Here is a 23827-nt window from a genome sequence, read left to right as displayed (position 1 = left end):
TTCGCATGCGTGCATGCTACAGGGGACAATTGTCCCCCGTGTGTATGTAGCTTTACATCTGAATTTGCAGCTTTCCAGTCTTTATCCCACAGTATTTCCTCAGCTTTGTAGCACTTGCCAGGGATCAGACAGGAATCCCTTCTGATTTCAGCCACCTATGACTGCTGGCTGATATTGGCGGCCACTTATCATTTAGGGGGATGCCAATTAACGTATCTGTATGTTTTTGGGAAGTGGGAGGAAACCCGAGTGCCCGGAGGAAACCCACACTGACTGATAGTGGGGGTGAAATGTTCAAAAAATCGCTTCATAGTATGAATACTTGCATACAAGCCTTGTGTGATGCAAGTTTCACGGTTTAACAAGCCGCTTCATCGGAGCCGGCTTCACACTTCCCCCATCCACAGGAAACCTGAAGTGAGAAGAATATTTGTTTCCTTTTAACCTCTTCGCACAAACTGGATGTATATACGCATTTGTCCCACAAACAGGACGTACTGTCATTTTGTGGCGGGTGCGTGCGCGCCCACCGCTCGGATTGCTGAATGGGAACATGGTATTGTTTAAAAGGAAATAAATATGGCAGCCTCCATATCCCTATTACTTCAGGTCCCCTTTTATTGTCACATGTAAGACTATGATGGAACTCCACAACAAACAATAGCACACAAGCCAACCAATAATGGAACTTCGCCTATGCAGTGCCGCCAGTGGGTCTCCTCTCCTACGTACGCCAATGTCTCCTGTTGTCTCCAATGTCTCCTGTGTTACGGTGCTCGGCTATATGAGGTTAGCTGAAGCGGCAGGTCGGGGTTGCAAATGCCAAGATTGAAGCATGCGCAATCTGCTCCTGCTCACCCTCGATTAGGGCTGCACGGTTTCTCGGTTTAAAACCGAAACCGCGGTTCGTGTCAAGACGATCTCGTGATCGTCAGTATCCTTGGTTTTTCATAGTGCCCAGCCCGCTGTCTGTGCGCTTGTCTGGCCCGCCTACCGCTGTGCGCGGATTGACCAGAAGCAGTGAATATATATTAGTGTTAATGAGCGAGCAGCCGGGTACACACAGCTTTACCAATCGCTGGATAGCAATGGAATGACTGCAGCGGTAGGCGGAGCTGTACGCTCTGTACAGCTCCGCCTATCGCTGCCGTCATTCCATCGCTATCCAGCGATTGGTAAAGCTGTGCGTGCCGCTCGCTCGAGTGGATCCATATTCACTGCTTCTGGCCAATCCGTGCACAGCGATAGGCGGGCCAGACAAGCGTACAGACAGCAGGCCGGGCACTATGAAAACTGCAGATCGTCTTCACATGAACAGCTGCCCGGCTCATTAGCAATCATAAATATGCACTGCTTCTGCCAGTGGATCCTCCCCCCCCACCCCCCAAACCAGGCCTGGGCCGAGGCATAGGCTGGAGAGGCTCCAGCCTCAGGGCGCAGTGTAGGAGGGGCGCACAATTCATTCAGCTGTCATTCCTAATTGTGTATGAAGCAGATAGAAATAAGAAAAGGGGATACATGGCAGTGACTGCAAGCCAGATAACTAGATATTAAGGTGTTGGGGAGGTCTTAGTTTAATAGCAATCAGTGTGTGGCGGCTGGGGTGGGAGGGATGGAGGGGCGTACTTTGGTGTCTTAGCCTTGGGTGCTGGAGGACCTTGTCCCGGCTCTGCCCCAAACCCCCCCCCCCCCCGCCCCACGGCTCATAAGCAGAGTCCCTTACGCCGCACATTGTCATTCAGCCCCCTGCCATCAACCTGACAGTGACAGACACTGACCCCGCCCCCCGCTAAAGCTTGTTTTGAAAAAAAATCGTGAATAAATCGAAATCACAATTTCTGAGAGAAAAATCGCAATTTCGATTTTTACCCAAAATCGTGCAGCCCTGCCCTCGATGCTTCAGGCGGTTCATCACGGCCTAACGCATGATAAATGAGTAACAATAAAAATTCAACGCCTAACATTTAGTATTTGCTTATCAGTGGACTAATCCCCCAAAAATGTGAATACTCCGTATGAAGATTGCACTTTAAAGGGTACCCGAGGTGAGAGGTGTATGGAGACTGACACAATGCACATTGCCTGGCTGTCCTGCGGATTCACTGCTTTACAAGCTTACGGATCAGATGGTTTTGACAATATTCGCTAATATTGCATGCTTGTTCCAGGTATATGATTCAGACACTTCTAACCAGAAAGATGAGCAGGGCTGCCAGGCAACTGGTATTGTTTAAAAGCAAATAAATGTTGCTGCCTCCATATGTTCCTCACTTCGGGTTCCTTTTAAAGCGGACCTGAACTCAGAACTCCCTCTCTGCTCTTAAAGATGAGTAATAGCATAATTACATAATAATATTTAAAGAAAAACATTTCTTTGTAACAGCTGATCCTAATCCTGCAAAAAAAAAAAAATCTGCAGTGTCTACTTCCTGCTTTCATGGAAGCAGACATGGGGTTAACATCCTGTATTTAGGGCTTTTTCACACTAGAGGCTGCGGTAGAAAAGTCTGAAACTCAGCCTTTTGCTTAACGCCAATACATAGCGTTTTCAAAGCGTTCTACAGCTCATGAAAACGTCCCTTTTTTTTTTTCTTCTTCTATAAAAATAAGTGAACAAGTCAGCTGTAAAACGCTTTGAAAACGCTGAAGTTGGCGTTTTCCATTGACTATCATTGAAACGCCAACAGCCAACTTAGGCTGTAAACAGCCCTGAAAAAGCTCCTGGGAGCGTTGAAACGCAACGCTCCAAAACGCCTAGTTAGATCGATGTGAAAGGTAAAATGAAAGTCTATGGACTTTCATTTTACCTTGGAAAACGCCAACTTCGGCTGTGGTGTTAAAACGCCGAAAAAGTCCTCTGGTGTGAAAGGGCCCTTACAAATTAGCTGCTCTGCCTAGGGAGCCAGCTGACACAGCTGAAAGATCAAATTACACTTTGATTAGTCTCAGATGAGGGGGAATTAGACAGACTAAACGCTCTAAATACATACAGGAAGCATTTCTCAAAGTTTTAACCGACAAAAGTTTGACAGCACCATTAGGAAGGATGTCCTGATAGAACCCTGCTTGTATTATGGGCACTTTTGTGGTGTTGGTGTTGTATAATATGTCTTCTGTCTTGGCAGAGAGCTGGGAATGAATGAGAGTCTATTCAAAAGGCTGGAGAAGAACCAGGAAGCTGTTGTTCAGCTAACTGTGCAATACCGTATGAATAGGTGAGGGCCGTGCTGCCATGTCATGTGACTGAATGGTAGCATTTGTGTCATTCGCTGATTACAGTACTCTGTGTCCCATGCAGTAAAATAATGGCCCTGAGCAACAAGCTGGTGTATGAAGGTCGCCTGGAATGTTCCTCAGAGCGCGTGTCCACAGCCACTGCCCAACTACCTTATCTCAAGTCCTTACGGCTGGAGCTGGAATTCAGAGAGACGCCCGGAAATGTATGGATCATTGATGTGCTGGAGCCCAGTAACCCTGTCTGCTTTCTGAATACAGAGGAGGTAGTCTGCAGCTCTGCCTTACCACTTGTGTAATGCTTGTTGCACAATGCTTTCTGCACGCTTTATGCATTGCACGCATTATTTCATAGCCTAGCCAATTCATATAGAATGCATACATTATCCAGAACTGTGCCTGCTATTTATCAGGTGCCAACATTTCACACTATAGCCGCTATTTATAAAGGGGCCTGTGGCGGCACTGATGTTTCTGCTGCTAGGGCTGCCCAAATTTCCTGCTTCCTTACTAAAACATTTCTCCCAGATTAAAATTAGTGGCTGGAAAGTGTAATGGTTAAGGGCTCTGCCTCCGACACAGGAGACCTGGGTTCGATTCTCGGCTCTGCCTGTTCAGTAAGGAGCTCTTTGGGCAAGACTCCCTAACACTGCTACTGCCTACTGAGTGCGCTCTTGTGGCTGCCTCATAAGCGCTTTGAGTCCGACAGGAGAAAAGCGCTATACAAAAAAAGGAATTATTATTATTATAAAATGAACTATAAATTTCTATTTTTTTCCCTGTGTTCCTATTTCTCACAGTAAGGAGTACAATTCTGACATATATGATAGGTTGTGAAGCTAGTCCATCTCCTCACATGATATATTCTCAAGGGTTGTTTTTTTTATTTCAAAAGCATTTACTGAATGGCAGTTTCCCAGTCTAACTGCCACAATACTGTGCAAATGAGGTCCCCCCATGAGGACATAGACTAGTATAAAACCTGTCAGATTCTTCTGCCTACTGTAAGTGGCATTTTCCTGCCTGCTGTATAACGCATTTTACTCTAGGAGAAATGTACTGCTTACCTGTATGTACTTTACATTTTACTATTATGTGCATGATTGTTTTCCTTGTAGTATCATGACATGCCCGGTAGGGGGAGACAAAGCCATGTACATGTAGTTAAACAGAAAGGCATTACCACTGACAGTTGGAAAAGGAATCCCACAGGCTCTCTTTCTGTGAACGCCTACTTATCTCATGGAGTCCTGTCATTCTGTAATACTTGAACATACTTCTTCCTTTTTTTTTTTCTTTTTCTTTTTTGTTATCGAATCTTGTTGACGTAGTTCTACATTTATAGCTAATGTAAAGCAGAAAAAATAAATAAACCAGTTGTAGAGTGAAGGCTCTAGGTCCTGTAGAGCCTTTCCGCTCCTCTCACGGTCACCGTGCTCCAGGGATGTCACCCTGGATTGAATCCCCTGCCTCTAGAGGTTTGGAGAGCCCGAGTGCACTGCGCATGCAAGCGCTCGCGCATGCGCAGTACGGAGCCGCCTGTCTTGGGGAGCAATTGGGCTCCTGAAGACTTCTTAAGGCTCTCGCGGTGGCAGAGGAGCAGTATTTGACCGATCGGTCGGATACTGCATATCAGGTGACGGATAGTGCTTATCAGGTGACATCGCTGGTACACGGCGACCAGGAGAGGAGCGGGAAGACTCTATAGAACCCAGAGCCTTCCTTCTCCATAGGTGACTATCTCTCTCTCTGGCTAAACATTTACTTTAAATCAAATCTGATTTTGTATTTGTAAGCCGATCTTCAGAGAGTAATACAAGCTCCAGTTAGGCTTCTCCACACCTAACAAAAAAGGTTTGACTGAAATCTGGTTTTAAAAAATGACTTTAAAAAAAGCAGCAAGGTTTCACATGGGGAATTGTGTCTGCGGCCTTTCCTCCTGTACACAATGCCAGCATCCATTGTATAGACTCAAGTATTCAGCTTGGGTACGTGCAGTGATGGCATTAGGTGTCCAGACAAAGCACAGTAATGACACATGATGAAGTTGCCATAGTTGGTAGTGAAGCAAGGTTTAACCTCTTCAGGACCGTAAGCTTAAACCCCCCAGTGACTAGGCTATTTTTTGTACTTTAGCCCACTGCAGCTTTAAGTCCTCGCTGCAGGGCTGTACATCTCAGCACACAAGTGATTTCCCCCCCCCCCCCCCCCCTTTCTGTTGGTGTGCTCTGATCACTCCCCCAATGTTTATTTATTTTGTATATTTATGTATTATTATTTTTATTTTTTTTTAATAAATGTGCCTTTTTTTTTTTTTTTTAATCCCTCCCTCCCCCGCCAGCCAATGACAGCGATCGGCTGTCATAGGCACCAACCTATGAGAGCCGATCACTCCTGTGTCTCCCAGGGGGACACCCGAGTGACACGGCTGTCCCCAGTACAACGCTGCCTTAGATTGCAGCGCTGTACATTGTAAATAGATGGCGGTTTTGCCGTCTAACAGTCCACTAGTCGCTGCTGGGAGGCTGATGAAAGAGCGGACCTCCGTCATTCAAGCTGGGATGCACGCGATCTCCTGCAAAACCCCGCCCCAGGACTTGACACCAATCGTCGTTAGGCGGTCCTGGGGGGGACCGTGTTCACGCCAATTGGCGTGACGCGGCCGTTTAGAGGTTAATATTGAGTACATCCGTAGTATCTCTGCTACATATATCCCTTTTTCTCGCTTCTTGAGCATGGATGTGCCATAACCAATGTATCCTTTATTATTTCCATGTTCTTCTAGATCCCAGCACTGGAGACGGAAGAAAAATGTGGTATCAGTAACTTGATTGAAGCGAAACTGGTGGCCCAGCTAACAGTTCTATTTATAAAGGTGTGTTCCTATTGAAGACCCCCTTAGCGTTGGTCCTGGATAGCGTACTGGTTAAGGTGTTGCCTTTGATGAAGGGTTTGATCCTCTGAACACAGAGGTGTATCCACCCGCTTCAGTGCTTGACCGATGTTTGTAGAGGAGTCACAGAATATGGTGAGAGGTCCATCAAGCCTCCAAGAACATACAAGCCAAACAGCAAATTCAATCTGGACGCAACTCTTTCTCTCGGATTCTTCTCCAAATCTTTAGTTTTTATTTGAATAGCTGCTGTGATACAGCAGGATAGTGAGCAGGTGTTCACTATCCTGCTGTATCAAGGCTATTGAAATAAAAACGAAAGATTTGGAGAAGAATCCCAGAGAAAGAGTTGCGTCCAGATTGAATTTGCTGTTTTAGTATTTGAGCCTTTTGCCGTGGTTCATATCTGTCTTAAGACCGTAAGTAAAACAGAAAGGAGTCTTTGGGCAAGGCTCCTGGCTGATGAGAGAGGCAGTGGGCGTGTGTGTTTAAAGGAAATCTTAAGTAAAACTAAGCTGCCCAGTTTAACTTACCCAGGGCTTCTTCCATCCCTCTGTATAGTGGTTTTGGTCCCTCACTGTCGCTGTGCTCTTCTACATTCTCCCCTCCTAAACCTGCATTTATGACCTCGGGCCTTGCGTATCCTCCATCACGCTCTTGTGGCCAGTTAGCATTCTGCGCTTGCACAGTTTGTAAAAATTGCAACTGCACATATGCAGAATACTCACAGCCTCGTGAGCACGATCGAGGGGCCACACATGCGCCGTTGATGCCACTGCACAGTCCGCTGGTTTTCAGAGAGAGAAAGCGGCTTAATAGAGAAGATGGAAATTACGGAGAGGGACCAGAAGGAATACAAGGGGCTGGATGAAGCCCCAGGTAAGTTACACTGTGCAGCTTAGTTGTAGTTTAGGTAACCTGTACTCTGGCAGTGAATTGGCGCTTGTGTTATTTCATGGAGGCACAGGGGGTGCAACCCGAGGCAGAGAGGGGGAACAGAGGCACGGGAGGTGCAACCGGAGACAGAGAGTGGGGACAGGCACGGGGCTACACATGGAGGCACAGAGGGTACAACTGGAGGCAGAGAGTGGGGACAGAGGCACAGAGGGGGTACAAACAGAGGTGGGGACATAGAGGGACACAGAGGGAGAACAGAGGCACTGAAGCGGACAAACAGGCACAGAGGGGGGCACATAGGAGGCAAAGGGGACAGAGACAGCACTGCGTTCCGACTTGAGAACAGATTCAGGTTCAGAACGAACCTACAGTCCCTATCTCGTTGGTTAAGCGGGGGCTACCTGTATATGCAAACATATAAATGCTTTATTAGGAGAGTGACTTCTTGCTCGTCTTTGTTGCCAGGCTGGGTGTAAGCCGTCAGACATCGGGATCATTGCTCCTTATCGTCAGCAGCTGAAGGTCATCTCCAGTCATTTTGCAAAGCTGTCCTCCAGCACAGTAGAGGTTAACACTGTAGACAAGTACCAGGGGAGAGATAAAAGCATTATCATTGTTTCTTTTGTCAGAAGCAATATTGATGGGAAGGTAGGTTTCATTTTCTCTTGCTTGATGTGTTTGTAGTAAAGGGTAAGCCCTGGTTCACATTGGCAGTAAAAAAAACTTGGCGGTCCGTAATGGAACCGATCCTAACAGATGCAAATGGATCCAATGTTAACCTATGGATATGTTCTGAACGGACCGCACGTTTGGTGCTGCAGCAATTTTTCCGGTCCGCTGAGCCCTGTGTAACGGAAATGGTTGCTGGAGCGCTGCATTGGGGGCAATGAGAAGCCGATCCTTCAGTCACACTGGCTAGAAAATGGACCGTTCCAGCCAGCAAAAGTCCACTTTGGGGATGGGCGTCTGGGGGAATATTGGGAAACGGAACTGAACCGACGGAATGGAAACCGATCGGTTAGAACGGAAATCTGATCCATTATTGACGGATCCGTTTCCCAGAAAGTGCTAATGTGAACCGGCCCTTGTATGCTTACCAAATCATTTGTTTTCTTACATTATTGGTGCACTTGAGTGCTTCTTAACATAAGGTGTTTTTATACTCCAGTACTGTACTTACCTTTCTCATTTCAGCTCTCTTTTAGCATATTGGTGTGCCATTTCCATTGCTATACTGTACTTATGCGTGGATAAGCTCTCCTACACTTTAGCAGATCCCTCCCCCCCAAAGTTGGCAAAAAGCTATGACCAGCTGATTGGTTGCCACCAAAATCCCTCCTTTCTCCCCTGCCCCCCCATGCAGAGCATGTACTGGAGGGGGTCCTTGTGTGCAGAGTGCACTGTCCTCGCTTCGGCTTGCATCTTCTAGTGTCCCGTGCAGCTTCTGATCTGCCTCACTGGAGCTTTAGGCCCACAGTCACGTGACCTCCGTGAGCCTGGAGCTCTAGTGGACAGTTAGGAAAGCTGCTGAGAACACTAGAGAATGCAAGCCGGTGCGAGGACAAGTAACTGTACATGCAGAAGCACGCTCCAATACACTGCATACAGGAGCCCCTGCACACCTAACCTGTGGAGAAGCCAACCCCCAGCCTATATAGAAGCAAACATTTCAAGTTGGGATCAAAACACAATGCAGCTAGCTAGCTTGATATTGTGACAGGCACAGAGTACCATTTGGACTGTACATAGTGGGGGTGTCTTAAAGTGTAACGGTTAGGCATAAAATCAATTCTCTATTTTTATATGGTAAACAAATAATTAGGATGCTAACCAGGCAATCCAAAAGTTAGAAATCACTCTTCATTGTTTTTCAATAAAATATCATTTACCAGGTTCGCTAGCTTTTATTTGGTACATCTGCTGCAAAAGAGAAGTTGCAGTGCATGCTGGTTTTTTTTTTTTTTCTTCTTCTTAAAGGGAAGGTTCAGGGACTGTTAAAAAAAAAAAAAAAATCCGCATCCACTTACCTGGGGCTTCCTCCAGTCCGTGGCAGACAGGAGGCGGAGACCACCGGCAGCCTGCGGAGTGGCGCCGAGGGCACCTCCTGCCTGCCACGGGCTGGAGGAAGCCCCAGGTAAGTGGATTCGGATTTTTTTTTTTTAACAGTCCCTGAACCTTCCCTTTAAAGGATACCAGAGTTGACATGTGACAGAATAAGATAGACATGGGTATGTACAGTGCCTAGAACACAAATAACTATGCTGTGTTCCTTTTTTTCTTGCTCTGCCTGAAAGAGTTAAATATCAGGTATGTAAGTGGCTGACTCAGTCCTGACTCAGACAGGAAGTGACTACAGTGTGACCCTCGCTGATAAGAAATTCCACTTTTTATCTCTTTTTTGCTCTCAGAAGATATTTTCTGCTAGTAAAGTGTTTTGTAGTTGGAATTTCTGATCAGTGAGGGTCACACTGTAGTCACTTCCTGTCTGAGTCAGGACTGAGTCAGCCACTTGCATACATGATATTTAACTCGTTCAGGCAGAGAAAGAATAAAGGGAACACCGAATAGTTATTTGTGTGCTTGGCACTGTACATACACTTGTCTATCTCATCATGTCACACGTCACTTCGGGTATCCTTTAAGGGCTCGTTCAGACTATGTGTGTTCCTAGCCGATTTTACGCATAGAAACTGCTACTAATGTTTTCTAATGGCCTAGTGCACATGTATGCATATGAGACGCATACTTTTCTCATCTGCATTGCTGCACACAGTTCTGTGCGTCACGCACAGAAAGGGACGCAATGAAAGTCTATGGACGCGTATCAAAAACGCATACTATTGCGCTTTTAGCGTACGTTTCCCTCTGCGGTTCCCATAATACCTTTCTGTTTCCCGGGTCACGTGTGTGTGCAAAATGCAATAGAAAACGCATTCGAACGCAAGAAAAACTCATGCGTTTTTCAATTTGCGTTTCTTTGAATTTATATGCGTTCTACAAACGCTGACAGTTCTCCCCTTTTTCCCTCAGACATAACTAATGCAGCCTGATTAGCTGAAATTTCTTTCACTCCCGTTTTCCCCTCCCACACCTCTTTTCTTCTCTGATTGGCCAATATTTCTTGTGCTGAGAAAGCGACTCAGCTGAAATCCGATCCATACAAATAAACCTGGTCTGCAAAGTCACCCAATGATTTGTGACGATGCACTTCTTACTGCAGAGCTGTGTGGGAGTGTCTGAAGGCTGGGCACGCATACTAAATCAGAAAGAGGAGAGGAAACGGAGTAAGGGAGGAAATGACATCAGGATTGGCTTCAGACACAGGGATTCCAAAATGGAAACTGACAGAAACAGAATTCTCTTTATTTACCATATAAAACTCACTAAAAGAAAAAAACCCACATATATTGCACTGTCCACATTTTGATGAAATAGTATGGCTAACAGTTCCTCTTTAAGAGGGGGAGACAAATTAATAGTGGCTGTACCTTACATTAAGACTCAATTTTTAAACATTTTAACCATACTTCATTATACCAACACTTTTTAAAGGACAACTGAAGCGAGAGGGATATGGAGGCTGTTATATTTATTTCCTTTTAACCATTTCAGCCCGACGAAGGCTTTTTATAAGTCGAAAGCTCACTGTTTATCCATCTCTAAGTTAGCCAATAAATGGTATCATCCTGATTCAAAACTTCTAACCATTTCAGCCCGCTGGGATTTTTCACCTTATGCATCCGAGCAATTTTCACTTCCCATTCATTCGCTAATAACTTTCACTACTTAACACAATTTATTGATCTATATCTTGTTTTTTCCGCCACTAATTAGGCTTTCTTTGGGTGGTACATTTTGCTAAGAATTATTTTTTTATAAATGCATTTTAACAGGATTAATAAGAAAAAAATGGAAAAAATTCATTATTTCTCAGTTTTTGTCCATTTATAGCTTTAAAATAATCCACGCTACCATAATTAAAACCTATGTATTTTATTTGCCCGTTTGTCTCGGTTATGACACCATTTAAATCAGGGGTCTCAAACTCGCGGGCCATTTACGGCCCTCGATACAATATTTTGTGGCCCTCGCCTGCAAAAGCTTCCTTATAGTTCGCTTCAGTGCTCCCAAGTAATCCGCTGCATCCCTGCCACTAAACGAGGGCTGCAGAGCCCCCAAATCGCTTGGGGGGCAATCCGCCGGCATTTCCTGGAAGGGGCAGAGCTTTCAGCTTCAGCTCTGCCCCTCCTGATGTCAGCCCCGCCCCTCTCTGTGAAGGAAGAGTGAGAGGGGCGGGCAGAGGCGGTGATGCGCCGCGATTGTGAAATTCCTTATGCGGCCCAGCCTCATCCTGACTTTGCCTCCTGAGGCCCCCCAGGTAAATTGAGTTTGAGACCCCTGATTTAAATGTTGTCCCTATCACAATGTATAGCGCCAATATTTTATTTGGAAATAAAGGTGCATTTTTTCTGTTTTGCATCCATCACTATTTACAAGCTTATAATTAAAAAAATGTTCGTAGTATACCCTCTTCACATGCATATTTAAAAAGTTCAGAACCTTAGGTAACTATTATTTTTTTTTTTTATTATTATTGTAATTTTTTTTTTCCATTAACCATTTACCGACATCCTATCGCATTAAAACATCATGCTTACCGCTATTAACGGCAACATGACGTTTTATTACGTCGCGCATTCACGCCGCTGCTACCGCCGTGTGTGCGCCGCTACCGCCGCTGTTTCCGTCGAGATCCCGTGCTGGGTGATTGGGGAAGAAGAATGGTCCTCTACCCAATCGCAGTGCCTGGAGTGAATGGACGTGACCGCGAACAGCGGCTACGTCCATTCACAAAAACAGGAAATGTAACAATTAAATAAAGTGTAAAAAAAAAAAAAGAAAAAGTGAACACTTCCTATAACGAGTGTTCACTAGCACCATCTTGTGGCCAAAAAGTATATTACCTACAAAATACATACATTTTCAAGTTTCAAGTACATACACATTAATAAAATTACACTTCCAACCCTCCCCCCTCCCCCCCAAAAAAAACACTTGTAAAAAAAAAAATCAGCTTAAAAAAAATAAATAGTTGCCTTAGGGACTTGGGGGCTTTTTTATTCTATATTTTATGGGGGAAAATTAATTTTAATTTATTACATAGGGGCTTGTAATTATGGCCAGAACAAAAAAAAAAAGAACAAAAAAATAACACTTATATTTTAAAATTTTTAAAATAATATACTGTCGCCATATATTGTGATAGGGACATAATTTAAGCGGTTTAATAATCGGGACCACTGGGCAAATAAAACGTTTGTTTTATCCACAGGAGAATGTTTAATTTTAAAATTATAATGGCTGAAAACTGAGAAATGATTTTTTTTCTGTTTTTCTCATTAAAAAGCATTTAGAATAAAAAAATTCTTAGCAAAATGTACTATCCACAGAAAGCCTAATTGGTGGTGAAAAAAGAGGTATAGATCATTTTCTTGTGATAAGTAGTAATAAAGTTATTAGGGAAGAAAAGGGAAGAGCACTGACAACTGAAAATTGCTCTGGTCCGTTAGGATAAAACCCTTCGGGGTGAACTGGTAATATTTTGGTGTGGGAAATAAACAGCTAATTTTTAATGTTGTTATACGTGTAAATTGTAATGTAAAAAATATGTAGATGTAGTTTTACTATTTGGCCACAAGATGGCCACCTTGAGTTTTTTTTTTCTCCTTGTGCTTCTCGATCACCAGAAGCACAAGGGGGACGGGGATTTTTTTTCTTTTTTTTCTAGAAAAACTGAGGCCTCTAGTAAGAGCGCTTCGGTTTTTCTGCTGGGGACACGGATCGGTGATACCAGGGCTACCGGGGGACAGCACGGGGGTGCGATTGCGGCACCATAGCAGAGCAGCCGGGTGGCAGAAATGGATAAACAATACCAGTTGCCTGGCTATCCTGTTGATCCCCTGCCTCTAACACTTCTAGCCATAGACCCCGAACAAGCATGTAGCAAATTAGGTGTTTCTGACATTGTCAGATCTGACGAGATTAGCTGCATGGTTGTTTCTGGTGTGATTCAGACACTTCTGCAGCCAAATAGATCAGCAGGGCTGCCAGGCAACTGGTATTGTTTAAAAGGAAATAAATATGGCAGCCTTCATAATCTTCTCACTTCAGTTGTTCTTCAAATTTAAAAAATTCAAGTAGACCCCTGCGCTCTTTCAAGCAGTCAGCCTGATGCTACAAACCTTTTCTTACCTGCTGTCTTTTAAAAATGCTTTATTTATAATTTATAACTATAATGTACAGCCCATTTATGCATGTGTATGAACTGTGGGGAGATTCCCTTCTGTTTGGATACACCCACATAGCCATGATGCTCTGAATAGGCATTCAGTTGTCTTTTCCTCTGGTTACAGCTTGGCGACCTTCTGAAGGATTGGAGAAGACTTAATGTGGCCCTTACCCGAGCCAAACACAAACTCCTCCTCCTGGGCAGCGTTCCAACCTTATCTCGCTTTGACTCACTGGGGAAACTGATTACCTACCTGAGGAGTGAGAATTTAATATCCTTTTCAGATGTCTTTATTGTCCTCTTCAACAGCTCTTCTTTATTGAGATAACTTCCTTTATTTACACTAACATAACACTCAGGCAGGGGGCACACATAACAGAGCGTGAAAAGTTGCGTTTTCTGTCATGTACGGTTTTTTTTGTGTCCTTTTTTTAGTGCATTTGAGGTTTTTATTTTTGCATATGCGTTTTTCTAGTGTTTTGCATTCGTTTTTATGCATTTGCGGTTCGCATATACAAAACGCATATGCATTTTGTATGCGTCTTCAATGCGTTTTTATATTGCGTTTTATGCAGATCACCAAGAAGACAACAGGAAGTGGAAATGCATCACAATTTTTTTTTATTTTTTTTTAAACGCATGAAAAACGCAATACATTGCATTCCCATTGACTTTCATTATGTGCGTTTTTGAATAATATGCAACACAAGTGCACGCATACAAAACGCATATGCGATTTTTCATTCGACCCATTGACTTCCATTAGTGGCAAAAACGCAGCGTTTCCACAATGCTTGCGTTTCTGCTAAGTGTGCGCCTAGCCGCAGTGAGGCGCCTGAAAATAAATTCAATTGCTTGATTTGCAAGTACAGTTAGTCCCCGTTTAATGAACGAGGTAGGGACTGTGCCACCAGTGTCCCCCTCTGTGCCACCTAGCCACCAGAGTCCAGTGCTGTGCCACCATCCTCTCTGCTCGCTGATTACTCTAGTGCCTGGCATCACTTAGGGCTGGTGCACACCGAGCGGCTCTTTCAGCGTTTCTGCAGCCGCTTGCGGCTGCGGATACGCTTGGTCAATGTATCTCAATGGGGTGGTTCACACCAGAGCGGGAGGCGTTTTGCTGAAACGCATACTCCCGTGGTGAGGCATTTTTTTGATTGTGGATGCGTTTCTGCCTCAATGTTAAGTATAGGAAAAACGCAAACCGCTCTGAAAAATGGCACTTCAGAGCTGTTTTGCAGGCGTTTTTGTTACAGAAGCTGTTCAGTAACAGCTTTACTGTAACAATATCTGAAATCTACACCAAAAACGCTTCACAAAACCGCAAAATGCTAGCTGAAACGCTACAGATAAAATAACAAAAAAGCGTTTCAAAATCTGCTAGCATTTTGCGGATCTGCTAGCGGGTTTTGGTGTGCACCAGGCCTGAGTGCATGTCACCTGTAATTACTAGTCATGCAGGAGGAAATGCTAGCACTAGAGTAAGCAGGACTTACAGCATTGGACTTTAGCGGGGGAGGCGAGTAGCTTCCAGCTATACTATGCTGATGGGGGGGGGGGGGGGAGGCTACAGGACTGGGACAGAAGGTGCCACAAGGAGAGCCTGTGATCTACGGCCATTCGGATCTCAGGCATTTGTAAGTCGGGGACTCCCTGTAAAAAAAAATATATTTTGGATATATCTTCAATGTCCTGATTACCTATTCTAGTAGCAGAAGAAGAATCGCGTACAATTAATTAGGTGCAGGACTACACATATTATCCAAGGGGTCAGCACACTCGATCATAAACTGTTCCTTGTTTATTAGCCTCTATGGCGGTGATCACAAGCTACGCTTGGGCTAGCCGCCGTGAGCTCTATGCAGAGTATAACGTAACGAGAACAGAGGCGCCAAAAGAATAAAAACAGTATTTAAAAGGTTTAAAAATGCTTAGGAGGCAGTGGTGGACTTACCTCCTGCAAGCAGACACAACAAGCTGTGTATTTGGAACAAAATAAATGTATTGGTACACTCCAGGGGGTAGTCGCGACTACCCCCCGGAGTGTACCAATAAATTTATTTTGTTCCAAATACACAGCTTGTTGTGTCTGCTTGCAGGAGGTAAGTCCACCACTGCCTCCTAAGCATTTTTAAACCTTTTAAATACTGTTTTTGTATTCTTTTCTTAATCCTGAGTGAGGACAGGCTAATCTCCTCACCTGCCTATATAGTGGTTACCTGGAGGTAACCCGTGTTTGTGAGTATATCATTGTACTCTTCTTTATTTTTCCCATTACCACAACCTACTACACTAGATTTGGCTCTCGGTTCTTCTCTTTACATATATCTATGCAGAGTATAGCTTGTAGTGGGCCTTCTTACTCACCTCCCGGGGGATCCAGACGTCTGTAGCCGTTCTCCTTCCTGTCCTCCGAGGCTCTGAATCACTCTGTGGTGAGATCGATGACTGTACTGTCACCAGAGTTACAGCGCCACCCGGAGGACAGAGGTAAAATTGCAGCACTGGAGCCGAGGGAGGGGAGTGAGAGCAGGGGCTGCTGCAGAGACTCTGGCGGCAGAAAGTTTTCCTGATTTTAGTGTGTGAAACGTTTTGAAAAGACCCTAAAATCCGGAAATAATCATACCACCAGGCTGGTTAATCAACCTTGACATAGATTCATTTGTAACACCAACAAACAACCCTTTGAAAAGGTGACCATTTTGTATTCTTACCTTGACAAAGGGGACCCCACGGGTCCTTGAAAGGATTTGTTGGTGTTACAAATGGATTTCTGTCACATTTGATTTTAAAGGAGAACTGTAGTAAGAGGTATATGGAGGCTGCTATATTTAATTCCTTTAAAGCAATACCTGTTGCCTGGCTGCCCTGCTGATCCTCTGCCACTAATACTTTTAGCCACAGACCCTGAACACGCATGCAGCAGATCAGACGTTTCTGACATAATTGTCTGATCTGACAAGATTAGCTGCATGCTTGTTTCTGGTGTGATTCACACTACTGCAGTCAGAAAGCTCAGCAGGACTTCCAGGTGACTGGTTTTACTTAAAAGGAAATCAATATGACAGCCTCCTTATCCCTCTCACTGCAGTTCTCCTTTAAACAAGGAACTGTGATGGAGTGTGCGGACCCCTTGGATCATCTGATTACCTATTCTGTCCTCTTAGTAACTTGGGTCTCTGGCCTTTTGGTCCTAATGACCTCACTCTGGGTCATTACTTCCCTCTCCCCTTTCCCTATAATAATGTATATTTTGAATTGCCTTAATTTGTATAGAGGAGGCTTACTACAGTGTGCTGTGACTGTCTGGTGACCATTAGCAATATGTTTGTCTGGTGACCATTAGCGATGTGTCTTCCTTAACACCAGAACATTATTAATCTCCCTCCTGCAGCACACGAGTCACTCCCTGTCTGATGGGCGTCTTCATTTCAGACTCTCAGGTTTATACGCGATGTGAAATCTGTCTGATTTTGGATCTGGACATTGATGCCACATTATTCTGATTGGCTGCTGGTTGTTTTGTATTGATTTGTCTAATTCCTCAGTAGGATCACTACATGACCCCTGCTGCTGCTGCACATGTGGGAAACCACAAAATCTGAACCGCTATGTTTATAATGGCAGCCATTTATAAGCTAATTCTGGCCTTCTACAAGGGCCGTTTTTTTGATACAAAATTGTATTACTTTTCTGTGTTATTTATAAAAGTTCTTGAAGTAGATTTATATGGTAATAAAATATATTGATTTTTTTTCATAAGGTTTGGTTTCATCTGGTGGTGTCAGTAGAAATCTGGTGTAAAACCCAATCGCTAAGTGCATTTTTAGCGATTTTTAGCAGCTTTTTCTGGTGATTTTAAAGCACTTTTGAATTTAATGCTAGAAATTTGCAGTAGTTTTACTGTCCAGAAACTGCAATTGTACAAAATCCCTTTTGTATAGCAATTCAAAAGATTTTGCAGCAGTCCTATACTTTTGTATTGAAACGCAGTTTACTCTAAAAATCCTGCAGGACTCGAGATTTGGGGAAATGGCAGCCACTCCTGTGGACCCCGATCGCCATTCTCTAGCCCTGGAGCTTTTGCAACCACCGGTGATTCCATATCATGGCTGAAATAGAAATAGGTCCTGCGGCCCTAATTCTGTGTTGTTGATTGGAAATGGTTTTGAATGTTTTTGTGGTTAGAGTGCTATCCATGGTATTGGAGAGAATGATTAATTACGAAAGTATAACCACAAAATCCGTTATAGCCTGAACTGGTTAAGCATAATCTTCCATATGCAGAGTTATGATAATCATAGCAACATGGTTCTAGTCAGTAAATACACAGTAAAGCTGCTTTCACACAGACACGAAGTGGTGTGCATTAGAAGTTGCTTACAAATCCTCCGGTGCTGTCCTTTTCACTTCTTGCAGCTGCTTTGCTGTGTCCTCCTTGCATGGCCACCAATGTGTCACATGACCTGATGCGGGTCAGGTGACATGCCAGGGAGCCGTACGAGGACACCGCAAGAAGTGAAAAGGATGGCGCCCGGAGGATTCGTAAGCACTCTCTGATGAACACATTAGTTAGAAACGCCTCCATTGTGTCACTCCAGGCATGCCAGTTAGTTGAGTCGGCCAGATGCCTGGGTTCCGTTTAACCTGGACTCTACTGTATTGTAATGAGAGGTTCAACTCTCTGTGTTAGGGGTGCGGTGGGATCTGTCAGAATAACATAAGGCATTCTGTGCTTGTTTACAGTTGCAGTGAGGCATACCTTTCATGTACTGCATATGCTTCACTGTATGCCTCACTGCAATTAAACACGATGCAACTTTTTCCCTGTATTGCATTGTAATCCTGTCTTTAGAGGATTTGCAGCGCCTTACCATAGTGGGGGGGAAAAAAAGCCTAAGGGTTCAGATGGGCATCTGGACCGGCACCCTGCAGCCACCCGGCGTCTCATCCAAACGCTTTTTCTGCAAGCGTGCACAAAAGCATTTGGCTATCTTTATTGCTATATTTGTTTAAAACAAAATAAATATGGCAGTTCTAACTAAAGGGTCACTTTAAAGGACAACTGAAGTAAGAAGAATATTGAGGCTGCCATATTTTTTTTTTTTAAATAATACCAGTTGCCTGGCAGCCCTGCTGATCTTTTTGGCTGCAGTAGTGTCTGACACTATTGTCAGATTAGCTGCATGCTTGTTTCTGTTGTGATTCAAACGCCTGATCTGCTGCATGCTTGTTCAGGGGCTATCGCTAAACGGATTAGCGGCAGAGGATCAGCAGGATAGCCAGGCAACTGGTATTGCTTAAAAGGAAATAAATGTCAGCCTCCATATCCCTCTCACTCACTTCTGGTGTCCTTTAAAGCGAAGCTGAAAAATGAACTCTTAGGAGAAAAGGTGAATTGCATAGGGGGCCTTTGTGTCTCAATATTACACTATGTCCAGTTTTTTTTTCTTCCGAGGTATTGTGAGGTGATTAGATCAGGGCTTCCCAGCTTCCCAGAAATAAACATGGCAGCCTCCATATACCTCTCTCTTCAGTTCCCCTTTAAAGCAGAGTTCCCCACCCCTGTCCTCAAGGCCCACCAACAGTGCATGTTGTGCAGAAAACCACAAACATGCACAGGTGAGGTAATTAGTGTCTCAGCAGCGAACATGCGTAAACCAGTGCAGGAGATTTGGGCGCCACCATAGGCCGTAATAGGAATTACGGTCATAGCAGGTACAGCGAGTAACTTCAGTGCCGTCAGAAGACGGAGCTGAAGTTACTTTTAAAACATAATAATTCGGTCTCTAGCAATCGCTGGAAGGCGAATTATTTCATTTCCCCTACCATCCATGTGGACCTGGAGGGGGAATAGTATTTAACATGGCCGGGACTTGTGCAGCAGCAGGATCAGCCATATACAGGCTGTATCCTGCGCCCAAGTCTCCCGCGCCGATATCTCTCGTATGCTCTCAGCAGAGCTGATTAACTACCTCTGTGGATTTCCACAAAACATGCACTGTTGGTGGTACTTGGTCAGGGTTGAAAAGCCCTGATTTAGATTGTCAGCTCCTCTTCAAAGTGACTTTGGAGTACAAAAGACGCTGTATTGGGCTCTAAAGTGCCCTACTAAAATGTGCTATTAATACAGTTGTCTCTATTCCTCTTACTGACTGTTGAGCTCTGTAAGCTACCATATATATCCATGCACAGCCTGACTGTTACTGAAGAAGTGTGACAATCCGTGTCCATTGTAAACCAATAGCCATGCAACATGGCATCACATTCACCGTATAGCACAGACCACAAAGCAGTTCAGCATTACAAACTGGAGCTCTTTAATTCAGTTTCAGGTTTTCAAATGTATAAAAAAAATCAATTCCCCTGATTTCTAAATTATTATTCTGAATTGTAACAGATTTAATACACAATATTGGTCATATGTACTTTTATTATTTTCTTTCAACAGATTTTCATATATTTATTTTTTCAGATTTCTTTTTTTTAAGCTGTAACCACAAATGATAGATTTATAGATGCAATAGGCTTAGTTCATTCAAAAGTATTTATAATGGTGACTGCCAGAGACTAAAGGTGACAAATACAGGAATATTGTAGAGGTGACAAATACAGAAATATTGTCAGACTGGAGGTGATAAATACAGTGATATTGCCAGAGACCAGAGGTGACAAATACAATAATATGCGCACAGGACACAGACTGACAACAAGTGATTGCTTTGTTTTACAACAGATATTACATATTTTGCTGCTTAGAGCTATAGATAATGTATCTACCAGTAAATAGAGCTTGGAGTGCACCATTCACTATCCCACATATAAAAGTACACTCTGATCTCGTGTCCAAGTAGCCAGCCATAGATCCATGATAACGAATACACAATTAGCAAGAGGAGAAAAAAAAGTAAGGGAGGAAATGTCAGGAGGTCAAAGGTAACCAAGATGGAAACTGCCTAGAATAGGATTCTCTGCTTTTCCTTTATAAAATTCACAGGAATCATTACGTGGATAGCACAATACATCTGTTATGTAAGTAGAACTAGTATTTATCTACTTATGTGTTTTGTATTTTTAGGTTAGCATGGGTGTCACTTGTTCTTTAAGGCTGAGTAAATTTTAGTTTTAATGGACCAGCTCGTTTGTGTTTTCCACCTACATATTCGCTTTCAGCTGTTGCCTAGATACAAGGAGGTGCTTTTAAATGGTGTTGCAGCTACACTAAATCTCTTGCTTCACAAATCTTTTGTTTTTCTAGTGTGGATGCCTTCTCCATGCTTCAGAGTGTATACAGTCTTGTCACTAACTGTCCTCAGAGGGGCTTACAGTCTAGTCCCTACCATAGTCATGTGCCCATCGTAGTCTAAAGGCCCATATCCACTATACAATTTTTCCGATGATTTTTTTTTTTTCTTAAGCAACGAGCGTTCGTTTCTGTGATCTTGCAATGTGGGTACAGGCGTGTGATGACATGAATGACGTTTGACAATACGCGTCAACTAACATAACTATCATCACCACAGAATGGATCTTTAATCGCCCAGTGACTCGCGCACAAAGTGCCGCAATCATTTGAACTCTTGTTTGCGCCCGTGGTGTGTACCTGCCGGAAGGAAAATGGCTCAGGGAACGCTTGTTGCTGTGATCCATCTTCCTGTGCCATTAGGTGAGTACTCAGCTTAAACAGAGTCTGAAGCCTAATTGAAAATAAAAAAGATACTTACCTAAGGAGAGGGTAGGCTCCAGGTCCTAATGAGCCTCAGTGTCTCTGTTCCCCGCAGGCTCCCCTATTTAGCAGTCCTCTACCAATTTGGCCGTGGCTGCTATCTTCCGGGTTGGGGAGACTTCGGCAGCTTTCGGAAGTACTTGGGCTTCTGAAGACTGGCTGCTCCGTACTGCGCACACGTGAGCGCCCTCTCTGGCGCACTCGCAGTACAGAGCCGTTGGTCCAAGTACTTCTGAAGATTGCTGAAGTCTCCCTCGGCAGGAGATACAAACTGAGGGCCTGCTGGAGACCGAGGACACCAGGAGAGGCTCATTAGGACCCTGAGCCTTCCCTCTCCTTAGGTAAGTACCGGTATCTGTTTCTTATTCTTCAATTAGGCTTCAGATTCATTAAGGCCTCTTTTCCACGAACTGTTTACAGGCAGTGAAATGCCTCTCAAACGCTCACAACTGTTTGCTGCTGCCTGGTAACTGCTTGCTGAGCACACAGTTCAACAGTTTGTGGAAAAGAGACCTTAGGCTAGTTTTACACTGGGGCTTGCACCTGGGGGATTACAACCGAGGGGGAAAAGTGCTGCCTACAGTCCACCTCCAATTTCACTACAATGGCCACATTACATTATTGCTTTGAGCCCTAATTTTGCCAGTTAAACAGAAATATCTAAACATAGGCGTTTTGCATTCTTCCAAAGCTTAGAATATAAAGAGCACTTTAGGGAGCAGTCTTGGCACATAGAACACATATTTAGGCTAATTTCACATTTCTATGGATCGGGTAACTGATCCAATGTTTTCAGTGGGATCCGTTCACACGTGTGATTTTTTTTTTCCCAACCTGCACAATTTTTCCGGACAAGCGGATGCATTCCTCACAGAAGCCTATGGTGGAAATGCGTTTGCTGCATGCTCCAAACAAACTATCAGAGCGTTTATTGCACTGTCCGCCCCAACCAAAAAGCTCAATAGCTGCTGTGCTGTAGTGGCTGGATAGTGTACTGGTCTGGTCTCTGACACAGGAGACCAGGGTTCGAATCTCGGCGCTTCCTGTTCAGTAAGTCAGACAGCACCTATTCAGTAATGCTGCATACACACTTCAGATAAAAGTCTTTGGAAAAGGCAAGATCACAGACCAATTTTACCCCATTCCATGTAGTATGAGAGCCATACTCTACACAGTCTATTCTATGGAGCTGCACTCCCCATCAGATAAAATCTTTGCAAGATGCTGCACACACAGATGCTGTACACATGCAACAGATCATTATCTGGAAAAGATCCGTTCCTGCAAAAGATCTGTTCCTGCAAAAGATCCATTCCTGCAAAATGCATTCATAGTATATGAGATCTGCAGATCATCATACACACCTTGTTTAACAGGCAATCATCTGCAGATCAGATCCACCAGGATGGATTTTCAGATCTGCAGATGATTGCAAGATAAGCAGATGAAGTCTGTTAAACAAGGTGTGTATGAGGATCTGCAGATATCAGACTATGAATGCATTTTGCAGGAATGGATCTTTTGCAGATAATGATCTTTTGAATGTGTACAGCATCTTTGTGTGCAGCATCTTGCAAAGATTTTATCTGATGGGGAGTGCAGCTCCATAGAATAGACTGTGTAGAGTATGGCTCTCATACTACATGAAAGGGGGTAAAATTGGTCTAAGATCTTTCATTTTCCAAATACTTTTATCTTAAGTGTGTATGCAGCATAAGGAGACCTCAGGCAAGACTCCCTAACACTGCTACTGCCTACCGAGCATGCCCTGCAGCTCTGGGGCTTTGAGTCTGCCAGGAAAAAAATGGCAATATAAATGCTATTTGTCTTGTGTTGCAGACCTCCAAACAGCTTCTCATTAAAAGTGGGCTATAAACGCTGCAGTTTGTGAAAAAGCTGACCTGAGCGGTGAACTTACTAATGTTTGTATGGTTTATGAAGGGAAAATTGCCCTCTTTTTATAATCGGAACCACCAGCCTAATTATCGTGTGATCACAAACCAATCTTGAGCCCTCAATGCATGCTGTAGGTATACGCGGTGTGAAGACCAGGTTCTGACAGAAATGGAGAGCAGCCTGTGTCTACAAGTGAGCTGCTCTGCCTGAAGATTTATGGCAGCACATACTGTCAGCCCCAGTCAGGTGAGTAAGAAGGTGAGTATAGGACAGAAGTGCACACCAGATTCAGCAAAGCTTGGTCTCTAGAATAATAAACTCTATTGTGGTTTAATATATATCGTTTGATGCTATCTTTTATTGCAACATTAAATATCCTTTTACTGTACATTTAAAATGCAAGAATACAAATATCTGTGCGGTCCTAAGTTAGAGGTAAGAGGCTTGTGAATCATACTGTCACATTGGCTAAGAGTAATTTAAGGAGTTCTGTGAGCCGTTTGTATGCGGATAAACTGCGTTGCTGTTGCGGTACGACGGTTCCGTGACATTCCTGGGCTTGTATTCAGACTCCCAGCCGTCTTTACGTTGTATCACCTCTTCTGGACTGATGTGTTTATCCTTTATAAAGAAAAAAATAATAATCTGGAGTTAAAAGGACAACTGTCAAAGAATACGTTTTTCTCAGGATGCCATTTTACTCACTTGCACACTATTTGTCAGACTTTGCAACTGCTATGTTCAGGAAATGCTGTTGAAAACAAAGTCTGACACATAGGCGTCAATTCACCAGAAAGGATTTACTAAGAGAAAAAAGGTAGGTAGTTTATCTCATGAGGTATTTTAACACTCTGGAGTCAATTCACCAGTGTGAGAGGACAGAGAGAAAAGT

At 43.8% G+C, this 23827-nt stretch overlaps 2 protein-coding genes across 2 annotated transcripts in view; one reads left to right on the top strand and one right to left on the bottom strand.

The window, feature by feature from the left end:
* DNA2 (DNA replication helicase/nuclease 2) overlaps nt 1-17075 on the top strand; it is a 76713-nt gene extending 59638 nt beyond the window's left edge. Inside the window, exons 16-21 of the mRNA XM_068258224.1 lie at nt 3126-3215; nt 3299-3500; nt 6020-6109; nt 7490-7672; nt 13438-13586; nt 16688-17075. Coding sequence (XP_068114325.1) covers nt 3126-3215; nt 3299-3500; nt 6020-6109; nt 7490-7672; nt 13438-13586; nt 16688-16730 — 757 coding nt within the window. The 3' untranslated portion in view covers nt 16731-17075. The remainder of the gene's footprint in view (nt 1-3125; nt 3216-3298; nt 3501-6019; nt 6110-7489; nt 7673-13437; nt 13587-16687) is intronic.
* Nucleotides 17076-23333: 6258 nt separating this feature from the next.
* PKD2L1 (polycystin 2 like 1, transient receptor potential cation channel) overlaps nt 23334-23827 on the bottom strand; it is a 115098-nt gene continuing 114604 nt past the window's right edge. Inside the window, exon 15 of the mRNA XM_068255077.1 lies at nt 23334-23556. Within this exon, the coding sequence (XP_068111178.1) occupies nt 23404-23556 (153 nt within the window). The 3' untranslated portion in view covers nt 23334-23403. The remainder of the gene's footprint in view (nt 23557-23827) is intronic.

This window comes from Hyperolius riggenbachi, chromosome 10, assembly GCF_040937935.1.
Source record: "Hyperolius riggenbachi isolate aHypRig1 chromosome 10, aHypRig1.pri, whole genome shotgun sequence".
Classification (NCBI taxonomy): Eukaryota; Metazoa; Chordata; class Amphibia; order Anura; family Hyperoliidae; genus Hyperolius; species Hyperolius riggenbachi.
Note: the sequence above shows the minus strand (reverse complement) of the source record. Positions and strands in the feature narration are given on the sequence as shown.